Source organism: Hippocampus comes, unplaced genomic scaffold (genome assembly GCF_001891065.2).
Source record: "Hippocampus comes isolate QL1 unplaced genomic scaffold, H_comes_QL1_v1.1 scaffold113, whole genome shotgun sequence".
Classification (NCBI taxonomy): domain Eukaryota; kingdom Metazoa; phylum Chordata; class Actinopteri; order Syngnathiformes; family Syngnathidae; genus Hippocampus; species Hippocampus comes.
Window position 1 is genome coordinate 710,429 of NW_017806160.1, and position 12,561 is coordinate 722,989.

The 12,561-nt window shown below is 45.7% G+C and overlaps 1 protein-coding gene across 2 annotated transcripts in view; it reads right to left on the minus strand.

Annotated features, from left to right (window-relative positions):
- The window catches only part of LOC109531339 (low-density lipoprotein receptor-related protein 1-like), an 83,346-nt gene that overhangs the window by 38,663 nt on the left and 32,122 nt on the right, over window positions 1–12,561 (minus strand). For both annotated transcript variants that reach the window (XM_019895583.1, XM_019895582.1), the window contains exons 7-23: window positions 12,292–12,454; window positions 11,853–12,075; window positions 9,779–9,968; window positions 9,538–9,681; window positions 9,215–9,451; window positions 8,576–8,756; window positions 8,059–8,281; window positions 7,749–7,938; window positions 7,545–7,667; window positions 6,652–6,792; window positions 5,330–5,455; window positions 4,492–4,608; window positions 4,313–4,393; window positions 4,062–4,229; window positions 1,064–1,246; window positions 716–913; window positions 28–273 (exon numbers count right to left, since the gene is read on the minus strand). In XM_019895583.1, the coding sequence (XP_019751142.1) occupies window positions 28–273; window positions 716–913; window positions 1,064–1,246; window positions 4,062–4,229; window positions 4,313–4,393; window positions 4,492–4,608; window positions 5,330–5,455; window positions 6,652–6,792; window positions 7,545–7,667; window positions 7,749–7,938; window positions 8,059–8,281; window positions 8,576–8,756; window positions 9,215–9,451; window positions 9,538–9,681; window positions 9,779–9,968; window positions 11,853–12,075; window positions 12,292–12,454 (2,934 nt within the window). The remainder of the gene's footprint in view (window positions 1–27; window positions 274–715; window positions 914–1,063; window positions 1,247–4,061; window positions 4,230–4,312; window positions 4,394–4,491; window positions 4,609–5,329; window positions 5,456–6,651; window positions 6,793–7,544; window positions 7,668–7,748; window positions 7,939–8,058; window positions 8,282–8,575; window positions 8,757–9,214; window positions 9,452–9,537; window positions 9,682–9,778; window positions 9,969–11,852; window positions 12,076–12,291; window positions 12,455–12,561) is intronic.

The following is a 12,561-nucleotide window of genomic DNA, read 5'->3' on the forward strand; positions in this document are numbered from 1 at the left end:
TTATTTGAGACCATTTGTCATCCTCACCAGTGCTTTTGCAGCTCTCCATGTCAGACTCCAGCTCCCAGCCCGCATAGCAGGAGCACTTGACGCTGGATTTTTCCTGCTCGCATTTTTGACTACATTTGAGGTGTTTGGCACAGAAGCTCTGGATCCGGCAGGTTTTGTTATCTGCTCCAAGCTCCATGCCCAGGGGACAGGAACACATGAAGCCTTCGCCCGGAATGATGCTACAGTTGTGACTACAACCGCCGTTGTCCAGCGAGCACAAGTCTGCATGGCACAAACAGCAAGGACATGGATCAGAATGCAGATGGTGGATCATGGGACATGACATTAATGTTGCAATAGGGCCCGAGAGATATGAATTTGACCTGGTTGTTTCTCTCTGTATGATTCAGAACTTTTAAAAGTAACCGGTGGCCGAGAATAGAGAAATGCATTTGTCTACTGACTAAATCTGCGACCAAATGTTTTATTTGTTTCATTACAATGTCATGAATCTTTTTTTTTCTTTCACTTTTAGATGCATTGCGATGTCTGGTCGCCGATTTCCTTCCAATATAGCGATTATTGTACATTCACTCTTGCTTTTTAATCACGATTACGACATCATAGCAAAAGTTATTCGATTCCCACTTCAATTGCGAGGTGAAATAATTAAGTCCAGACTAAATGCTAGTCTTTCCCTTTCTATGCGGAAGGAATGACATACCACAAAGCTTCTCATCGGAGCCATCTGGACAGTCGTCAGTGCCGTCGCACAGCTTCTCGGCAGGAAGACAGATGGAGTCGTTGGTGGCACACACATGGTGAGACAACTTGCACACCAGCGCGTCACAGTTGACCTCGTCCGAGTTGTCCTCGCAGTCACTATCGCCATCGCACACCCAGGCCTTGCTGATGCAGCGAGCTGATGAGATCACAACATGGAAAACCTTCAGCCTCTCTCCACAACTAATCTCTGTGGACTGCAAGCCACCAGGCCTGCTTTTATATACTGCATATGGCGAGCATCACTCAAAATCATTTGAAGCGTAGCAGAAGTTGAGAGCTTTCTCACCTGAATCCTTGCAACTGAACTTGACAGTCGGGTCGCACATGTGAGTGACACCTTCGCAGTTGTTCTCATCACTTAGGTCCATGCAGTCTGTGTCACCGTCACAGCGCCACCGCATGGGGATGCACAAACCGTCCATGCGACACTGGAACTCATCCACATGGCAGCCACCTGGGGGGCGAGTCGCTGCAGAGACAAGTGGGAAGGTGTTGACTTCAATTAGTATCAAGGAGGCAAGCCCGCCCCCACATCATTCAACTCTTGACAACAGTCAAATAATTAAAGGAGTGGTATGTTTGTATTTCTAAGACCACACTGCGGCGAGCAGATTCTGCAATCAACAATGGGCCTCACTCACTTATAAATGCTGAGAAATGTTCTTCCTCTTGCGCACAAGCCAAGTGTATACGCAAACTCACCATCTGATCCAAAACGTGCGCAGCTGGTGATATTATTCTCACCACCTTGCGTACGTTAGTCAGTTGGAATTCATTCAGTGCATCTGCATAGACCGGGCCCCGATTTCCTTTCCTTTTATGCATCAAAACGGTGAGGAGGCCTGAAGTTACGAGAGTTGCCCCCACCCCAGAAAAAAATCACGACTACAGAAAATGAGGTCATCATGTCAGACAGAGGCGAAGACAAGATAAACGACACTTTTCTAAAGCTTTTCCACTCGAGTGTCGACACCAAACAAACAACAGCAACAACAAACCACCTGGTCCTCTACCACAGAAGCTGAAAATGCAGTGCCACTCTGAAGTCCGCATTTCAACTCAGGTGAAGAAACGGTTTGATATTAGGGTGGCTGCAAAGAAACCACTGTCGGACTGAAGGAAAAAGAAACAAATTGGAGGAGGACAGGGACCGCCTGATGTTTTTATAATTAATGTAGCTTCGATATGTTGTGCATCTTGGGCAAAGTCTTTTTCTGTGTCATGTTTCCCCCCCCCTAACCTGATCCTTCAATTTGATTATTACTATAGTCTAGAATTTCATCGAAGATATTCCATTTCCACTGAGAGAGCCGTAAAAAGCGATGAAAATTCGAAGGGCCCATGACTGTCAGGGGCACTAGAAAAAAAGTATTTCCAAGTTGTTACATGGAAATTGTGGGACCCAAAGTTATATTTGACTGAGCGGAACCATAGGCGGAACTGTTCCATTGTGATTTGAGAGACAAACTACATTTCTCTATCTGTAAAGTTTATCTGCATTTGCACCAAATTGCAATCATTTTATGTGCCCCGTGCCCACAAACTTTCAGAGAAAGCCGTTTTGGTGTAATCTCACTCAAACACACAATGATAACACTGAAAAAGACGTTAGTCAGACAGGCCAGTAAAAGACAGACCCACAGAGCGGATGCACTTGGCAAAGACAGACGAGAGCGACAACAGGCCTTTCTAGCCATTAATTGTTGTGTTTATATGATGCGTTCAATGACCCGATGCTGTGCCAAGTCAAACAACAATAGCACACAGTTCTCTGATTGATGTCACAAGAGGATAAGGGGTGGCGACATCATGACTGTCCCTCATGACAGAGGTCAGCATTTGGCACAGATACAACGGGCCATCTTGGGCCTTTCAGAGGAGAAGACCAGTATGGCAGACTTCGGGGGTCTTGCTATTGCTTTTTCAATTCTGGTAATGACATCAAGGGGCCGGCTCCAAACATCTACAGCGCAGATTGCTCATTAAGCCAACAGGTCATGCTGAGCCTTGTTTACTGCCTGCTGGGATTTGACAGCACTTGGCTGGGATTCTGCATGGATCAAGCAGTACATTAAACACCAGAACACACACGGTGCACAGCGGTGCACGCTTTTCTAGAATGCTGACGCGGTGGTTTACCGGAGCGAGTTGATCTTCCAAAGATGGTCAACGGGGACTGGAAAATGGTCAACATCTATGTCATTTGTGCACCACAAAACGGTCGAACTATTAGCCACCCTCAGAGCAGAACCGCATCCTGAACTGAGACACCACAAGGATCTGCCGAAAATGATAAACCGAAGCTCAAGGCCAATTAGAGGGGAAATGTGGTGTGAAGAAAGAGGAGTCTCAAAAATGTGACATCCTGCCAGGCACTGGCAAAAGCTCACAAACTACACCAAGTTGCACCTCAATCTATTCTGTGGCACTGAGTGAACTTTGATTTGGGCAATTTTACAACAAGGCAAACAAATGTAATGTAATTGTAACCTTACGCTATGATCCGCAGTCAAAACTCTCACCGTTGCACTAACGTTATTAAATGTATGTACAATGTTTCAAATTCGATGTATTACTCGTCAAGTACAAGCAGGTTCGCCCGTTTCCTGCGCATCGACCTCATAGTGCAGATGTACCGGGTTCGATTTCAGCTCCGGCCTTCCTGTGTGTAGTTTTGCCTGCGTGGGTTTTCTCCAGGTACTCCGGTTTCCTCCCACATTCCAAAAACATGCGTGGCAGGCTAATTGAACACTGTAAATTGTCCCGAAGTGTGAGGGTGAGATGGTTGTTTGTCTCTGTGTGCCTTGCAATTGGCTGGCAACCGGTTCAAGGTGTCCCCCGCCTACTGCCGAAGACAGCTGGGATGGGCTCCAGCACCCCGCGCGACCCCCGTGAGAATAAAGCTGCTCAGAAAATGGATGGATGGATGGATGGACAAGCATTCACAAAAAATGCCGATTGGGAAAAAAAAAAAAAATCCCACCAAAATAACACTTCAGCAATGCCACCCACAAAACACTCAAAACCAAATGTTTTTTTTCTCTGCTTTGAACACGAGACCACTTACACCATGGCAACTTTCACTACTTATTCTTCTCTTCCATCAGACAAACACGCGCCTCAGAGTTCATCCTTGGATGCTGGCTGAAACGAGGTCTAGTGAGGTGGGCCGACGGCTCACGTGACGTCATGGCGTCACAAAAGAGCACAAATGAGGACAATTCCAACAGGAGCATTTTGACAAATGGCAAAAAAAGCAACCGGCATATATGCATGTTGGTCACCTTGGTTGGTACAGTTGGCGTGTGTTTCATCACTGTAATCTCCACAGTCATTATCTCCATCACAAGTCCAATATTCTGGGATACAGCGACCACTGTTGCATTTAAACTGCACGCTGGAGCAGGAATGACTGCAGCCGGCTTCATCGCTGTTATCCCCACAGTCGTTGTCTGGAGAAAAGCGCACGCGCGAAAGCTATCCGTTACGCAATGCATATCTTCAAGAAGGCGGTCTGAGATGTGTGGTCGCTTACCATTGTCACAGCGCCAGTTGATGTTGATGCAGCGACCATTCGCGCAAGTGAACTGCGTTAGAGGGAAGCATGTGGGATAGGCTGGAGACAAGGTAAGAAGAGGGGCGCTGTGAGATGAATGACTCGTCGCTGCGCGAGTGAAGCTAACGCCACAACGGCGTGACGCAATCCACACGCACCGCATGAGTCGGGTTCATCTGAGCGATCTCCACAGTCATCATCCAGGTCGCACGTCCAGGAGATGGGGATGCAACGACCGCTGGCACAAGGGTATTGATTTGGAGGGCATGTGCGTGCTGCCAGGGAACAAAGTGTAAAAACGTGCTACATAATCTGTGTCTCATAACAAGCAAAGCGTTTCTCAAACATTTCTCAATGTTAACGTAACATAACTATTTTTCTTGAAATTAAGAGACTTTTAAATTGCGGTACCACTTAGACATGGTTGTTGTGTGTAGGTGCCGTTAAGCTTATGAGGTTGAATTTGGAAACAATCATTATCCCTTAACCCCACATGTTTGAAAACCACTGCACTAATACTCGACATTTAAAAATTGGCAAATGCAAGTTCTACACAGCGCTGCTTGGAAACCCCTGCTATCCTGTTCAAGAATACACAGCATTCAAGTCCCCGGCCAATAACATCATTCCTGGAATGTGCTACAACTGAGTTCAGCTCATTCTTGTAACATCTGAAGAACTGGTTCGTGAATGGTCAAAGCTTTAACCACAACCCCTGCCGAAAATGTCCTCATCTCTTGACATATCACAATGCACTTTAATTCTGACTATTTGTTGTGATTCTATTGTGTTTCGCTTTTTTAAGTTCAAGGACGTTAATCCAACAGTCAAGGGACTCAAGTGGAAATTAGCCATGGGTTACAATGTTGTGTACTTCCATTGTTATACTGTTCTATGAATCTACACCATCCCTGTATCCCTTTTTCAAAGTAAACTACAACTCGAATAGCCGCTGGAAAAATAAATAAATAAATAAATAAAATTAAAAAAGCATACCAGAACATGTGCTGTTTGATTCGTCCTCATCGTTGCCGCAGTCATTGTCGCCGTCACACAGCCAGCGCAGAGGGATGCAGCGGTTATTCTGGCATTTAAATCGGTCCGCCGGACAGGTGTGCTGGTCTTATGGGAGACATCAAGAGCACCGTGAGTAACACCAGACATGTTTTCCAGCAATCATACGAACTGCTTACAGCTGCACTACACATAAAACGTTCGGGGGTTATTTGGCTTTCAGGTGAAATTTCAGGATGAATCTAAAATGCACCACAACCTGCACAGGTGAACTCAATTTGACGTTCTGACAATTTTTGAATGCACAAGGTTTCAATCATTTTTGCCCAACTTGAACAAGAAGCTAAGTGGCAAAAACAGGTGTTTCATCCATGAATCGAACGGTACAATTCTGGTTGAAATACAATTGATATTTAAACGGTCCTTTTCATCATGCTGTTCACATTTTAGCCATTCTGAGCCTCTTTTAGATCCCAAAGAATGGGAACTCAATTGCATGTTGACTCACTAGGATTATGCGCACTGCTGGCAACAGGCATAAAAGTGCCTAAGAGAATGCAGTCTATAAAAAGGTTGTGCAGTCTAGGTAGCGATGATGGTTTTCACTCTGGAAAATTGGGTAGAGCATCGCAAGTGCAAAATGAAGATTGAAATGATGAAATTGTAAGGGTTACTGGAAGTGGGGAAAAAAACTGTCTATACCTCCAACAGTTTGGAGGAAGCTGGCAACCATATCAAAGCCATGTTTTGCTCGATTTATTTGTCCTGAGTGAAGAAAAAATTGGATGCACATGCCTATCCTGAGTAATATTGCTTTTAAAACATGAGGCAACGCCCGCTCCCCCACCCCTCCCCCATAATTCAGGGAGACGCTGCTGCCAGTTGTCACCATGCAGTGAAATGACCTAGACACAAGAAATGCAAAAAGTCGAAAAGAGTTTTGTCTTCAACGAAATGACATGACATGACTCCTTCTTGTGACTGGCTCCAAAGTAAGCCCTTTGATCATTCAGAAGCACCAGAATTGCATTGCGCAATATTCATTTTGGTTTCTGGCATTTCAAAAATGATTAGACAAATGAAGGAGTTCTACCCGCTGCATGTCATTTTTTTTCCTTGCTGCCGAATGACATGAAAAGTTGCCAGCGCCATTATATCCCCATCAAGCTGCTTGAAGGATGTCTCCTTCAATCTTGGAAGCTCCAGCTAGTACTTGTTTGCGTTGCATTAGCAAAGTGCCTCAAACAACACGGCGTTTATTTCGGCGTTGCCGAGTGACCATGACAGAGGCATGGAACACTTACGGCAAAGCTCAGGGGCCTCGTCACTGTTGTCCAGACAATCGTTGTCCCCATCACACTTCCAGCGCTCTTGGATGCAACGGTTGTTCTTGCAGGCAAACTCCCCAGGTTGGCACTGCGGCGGGGGCACGTAGGAGGGGTTGGCTGAAGGATGCACAAACAGATGGGCCATTGAGACCGGAGTCCCACACAATGGCTTACTGGTGGATAGGTCGCAGTTTGTTCATCTTAAAATCGCAATAACATTTGAAGATTTTCCTCCCACAGATCTGGCAAGCTATTCTGTAAAATTAGATTGTGTAGTTTCGTTTGAGTATGGAAAGCAAAGTCAAGAGCGCTTTGGCAGACCCCGGCTGAGTGATTAATTTTCCAGTTCATGTTGAGCTTTCATGAAAAACTCCAACAAAGCATTCCTTTTCTATACAACTTAACCTGAGTTGAGAGTGTGAGCCTATCTCGGCTGATTTGGCGTATACACTCACAGGACTGATCTGCATTCATCTTCTTAGCTCGAAAAACGTATCTTCTTAGCTCGATAAACGTATCTTCTTAGCTCTTAAAACGATAAGCAAAAATGCTCAGCAGTCTAGTCTATGTCTTCACTACAGGTTTGTGCTGTCTGTCAGATGCAAGATGACACAAATGTTTATTTTTGCACTCAGAGGGTAACCAGTGGGCATTCGGGAGTGCATGTGTCACTTTTGTCACTTTTGTTTGATGCAATTTTGACATAATATGACAAATCTTTATGTGTCAAAAGATGACATGCAAAATATTGCAAAGTTCTTTTTGACAAAGACGTGACGAAGAGAGAAGCCCTGCTCTCGCTATCACGTAATTCAACCTGGGACCCCGTCCATGTGAGACAACAACGCTAACCCTCTGTGCTGTCTCACCTTTGCAGGTGACGTTATCTTCATCCAGGATTTGATCGTCAGCACAGCCGCAGGACCGGCCATTGGGGATGGCAAGGCATAGACTGCTACATCCGCCGTTCATAGTTCGACATAAATTGGTGCCTTTGCAAGAAAAGAATAGAACTTGAGTACCATCGGTGGGTGAGAAATGACTACTGCGTCCTGTGAGGAATGTTGAGGTACCTTGCTGCTGGTGAGCGTCATACACCCTAATCTCAAAGATGGGTGGCCTCTCATTCCGCAGTAGCGTGACTGTCTTGGTGACTTGGTCCAGTTTGTAGATGCTACCTCCGCGATACTCATTCCAAAAGAGGAATTGTTTATAGTGACACAAACCAAAGGCGTGATTCAGCTCCTGACCCTCGTACACCACCTGTTAAACCAGGAACCGGGAGAGGATCGCACAGTCATATCATGTCAGAAGTTGGAAGAACCAAAAAAAAAAAAAAAAACCCCAACCAAAAAGGAGATAATATTCTCAAGTAAAACCAACCTTCCGTTCGGTGGTGTTGAGATAAACCATCTCAATGCGGTCGTAATAAGCGTCAACCCAGTACAAAATACCCTGCGGGATGTCCAGACTCAAGCCGTTGGGCCACAACACTGTCTTGCTCGTTAGGAAAACTTGATGATTGGATCCATCCATCCAAGCTTTCTTGATCTTTCCTCGATTACTCTCAGTGGGATCCTCCTCCCAGTCGGTCCAATACATCCACCTGGAAGATGATGAGCCAAAATGCCGGTCAAAAGCCATATGAGCTATCACCCCATCACACTGCTGCCATTTGAGGAAAAATCAACGTGCCCCATGTGACTGCAGTGTTGGAAGTGTTTGAAATCACAAACTCCACAATCACCACAGTTTGCAAGTTCCACTAAAGTCCCTGTAGAGTGAAAATAAACGTGTTCCAAATTTGTTACACCACAGAGAAGAGTGTTGTGAACAACCCTGCCAGATTTGAATGACGGTGAGAATCTTCTTGACAGAGCTTTGAAAACAAGTTGCTCACCCATTCACAGGGTCCACCACAATGGCACGGGGGTGGCTCATCTTGCCCTCGATCAGGGTCTTGCGAGTCTGAGAAGCCTTTTCCAGTCTGGCAACGCTGATCGTCTTCTTAGGCCCGTCATCTGTCCAGTAGAGATTACCTCCCATCCAGTCTACTGCCAGACCCTCCACTGTGTGGATACCTGAGATACATAGAGAAAATAGCTTTGCAAACTCAAAGTAGAGCTCCATTTCATGCTGCTCCAGGTGAGGGCTCTGCGTGGGCGAGCAAAGTTCGGCGACACAATTACTAAACCCAATATGAATATAAATGAGCTGAATTTGCTGAGGACGCCATACACAGCCTATCAGTTCTGAACAAGAACTGCTGTATGCTGTAGCTATGAAGTTGTACATTCATATTTAAACAAAGGCTCAAAGCTGCTAAAATGATTCGGCCTGCGTTCAGGAATGCTGACAATCAAAAGACCGGTTGACCAGCCCAGCATCTACGAGCTTACCATGCTCGTCAGCCATGGCTTTTGCTGCTCTTGTAACCCGACTCCCCATAAGCGCCTACTCGGATATTTCCGAATTCATGACCAGCTTCAAATACTCCAAGGGAATTGTGTCTGCATGCTTTTGTCCCCAAAAGTCTTACCGTCTTTCAGTATGGTGTCTCTCTCTGTCCCATCTATCTTCTGTCGACCAATAATGTAGCTGGTGGCATCAGCAAAGTAGATGAATTCGCTGGCGGCATGAAAATCCAACGCTCGGGGGTTCATGAGGTTCTCGATGGGGATCATGTACTCATCCGGCACCTTTGCATTCATATCCATGCCCCTGATGATCCCGGGGCGACCCTTACCATACACCAAGAACAACTCGTGGTCCGGTTCTGGAGAAGAAAGAACATTTGCAACCACCCCCCTCACAGAAATAGAAACCAGAAGGGATGCGCCTCAACGGAACGCTGTCACTCACTTTTGCAAGACTTGCCGTCATTACCCAGGCTGAAGCCGAAACGGCAGCGGCAGGTGCGTGTCTTGTGGCTGTTGCCCAGCAGACAGATGTCGGAACATCCACCAGCCTTTCCAAACTGATCCAGCGCACAAGCATGGCTACGCACTGTGAAAAGAGTGCGTGTACCACAGCAGCTACACAAACTGGACCGTAGATGACACACTGAGAGAAAAAAAACAAGATGGAATCTAGACATGGATACCTCGAGGTTGGCGTCTTTGGTGATATACGTGCAGTGCCGTGCCACGGTCGACCCGCGTCACCACCTGGAAGTCGGAACTGTTGAAGCGATTCACTCGGATCACGCTGGTCTTGGGGTTGAGGTTGCCTTCATCTGAGTTCGTGGCGTACAGGTAATTTTCAAAGACAGTCAGCCCATACAGGTGCTCAATCTGAAATGCGAGGACACAAGCGCTTAGCGAGAGGAAACAGTTGTACAATACAATACAATACATGCTTATGAGCATAATAGTTCATTTTCTGTGAACCGCGGGTGTAAAAATTCTGTTGTAAATCTGGGGAAAGACCGTTACATTGCAGGTGACAATTACACAAGCCTACATTGTTAAGACTGCAAAACGGGATGTGCAAATTGCGATTGATTCAAGTGAGAACTTTTGGGCTTTGGCAGAAGTCTACCCTCTAGCGAGTGCTGTTTGAATTCACTGCTATGCAGCTCTCACACGTGCACATTACCTCCTTTCCTCTCTCCATCCACTTCAGTCCTGATTTCATTAAGACCATTACGGGTTTGAGGCAAGCTTCACTAGAGGCGGACTAATATGTTTAGAGAAGCATTAGCCAGGAAAATCACACAATCTTAAGTTGTATCAATCAAAGCAATAAAATGGACTTCTCCATGAGGGTAGAGCCTTTTTTACTAAATACACAAGAGACAAAAGCAGAACTGTCAGTCTCAAAAGATGATGAGGTTAAATCATGTTTTATGAGTACAAAAAAACATTTTTAGGGGGCTGTTAAAGTATACATATATACATACATTGATTTGCCAATCTATTGAACTGTTAAGTACAGTGAGAGCTCACTGGTGGCTGTCTGCCACTGTTTTAACTCCTAATAAACCCAAAAGATTTTTGGGTTTATTAGCTGAAGTTGGGCTTATCTTGACCAGAATCCCTGCAAGTGGCTGGCAACCACTTGAGGGTGTACCTCGCCGACTGCCCGAAAATAACTGGGATAGTCTCCAGCACGCCCACTACCCTCATGAAGGATAAGTGGTTCGGGTATTGAATTGATGGATAACCACAATCCCGGATTGCATTGTAGCCAAAGATACAATGCCGTGCCTAGCAAATTCTTGTGGAAACCGAAACCAAGTTGCCATGACTGTCAATACACTCCTACTGTGAGTTAGTAAATCGCTGGGGTCACCAAAAGGCGACTCCCAAATACTTGGGCCTTCTCTTGGAGGTCCAAGTATTCCGCCTGACACCAGCGATTTACTAACTCACAGTAGGAGCGGCATGACTCAGGTGTTAGCGTGGCCATCTCCCAACATGAAGGTTGTGGGTTTGTTCCTCAACCCTTGAGTGATTTTTTTTTCTTTCTTAAAGTAATACTATGCAAGTCATTTTTTCGCAAAAACTCGCCTTGTAAAATTTACAAAAAAAACAAGCTTCACTTGTCCCCCCCCCCCCAAGGAATTTTTGCTCCAATTTTTTTGTCTGTGTGAAATCTACTCTGAATATGATCTTCTCAAATTTTACTCTGTTTAGACTGGGACCAAATAGAGTCTTTTAATAGTAAAATATACTCGAGAAAAATGACTGTAGCCACGCAGATGGTGTATTTGTGACATGCGTCAACCTCGCAACCTCATCGTTTGTAGACATTATGGGGAGCTTTTGTTTCCCCCAAACATTTCTAGCTTCCTGCCTCGCTCCTCTGTCAGTCTCCTCCCTCCAAATTTGGAATTTCTGGTTTTAGCCCTATCTGCAGCACATCTTCAAACGCGCACATGCAAATTCCTGGGCCATGGCCAATCACTTTCTCTAATTGCTCCAGACCAAGATGTGCCTAATGTGCCTTGCAATTGAACCAGGCTTTCAGAGTTGTGGAGACTCCCTCCCCAAAGCCTCTTAAGGCTCTCAAATGGATGCAAACTTTTATTATTTTTTGGCACACCGTCAAGAAATGAGGGCGCTTGGGCGCCCACATTGGTGGCAGTCTCGAGGCCTGCCATTTGTGCTTGTTGGTTCAACAGTGTACGGTGAGTGAATATTTTTAGTATTGTTGGATCTTCACTGAAATCTCACCAGAAGGCCCTGAATGATCGTGTGTCTGTTTTTGCCCTCATAGTCCACCACTTCAATGTAGTCCAGGTAGGCATCAGCCCAGTACACCAGCCGGTTGACCAGGTCCAGAGTGATGCCGTGGGGGAAGACTATCTTACTGTCCACTAGCTTTGTGCGGTTCTGACCATCCATGTCGCAACGTTCCACCCTCGGTGTGGAGCCATAATCTGTGAAGAAAACTTTTCTGCAGCACAAGACAAGAAAAGGGGATTTCAGTAAAAATGGAAGTGAATCAAAATTAGGAAGCGACACTTTGTAAAAAGGAACTCAGCGCATCATTCGCTCCCAAAAAAATGTTGGATCAGCACGTTACTCATCATACAACAGCATGTTCTTCTCTAGTGTTGCTAAAATGGCCATTGAGGGGTAATATCAGGTCGTTGAGGACAGAGGCACACACCCCATCGCCGGGTCCAAGGCGATACCCTTTGGGTTGTACAGCTCTTGGTCCAGCAGCGTCACGCATGTCTGGCCATTCTTGTTGCAGACAAACACCCAGTCGTCCACATCATCCACAAAGTAGAAGTTTCCGGTCAGCCAGTCGATAGCCATCTGTTCCACGTCTGAAGGGTGTATACGATGACAGAGAAGAGAAAGAAAGAAACACAGAGAATCACTAAGAACTCAAATTAAAGCCATAAACATCCCAGGCAGCACAACTTGTCATTTT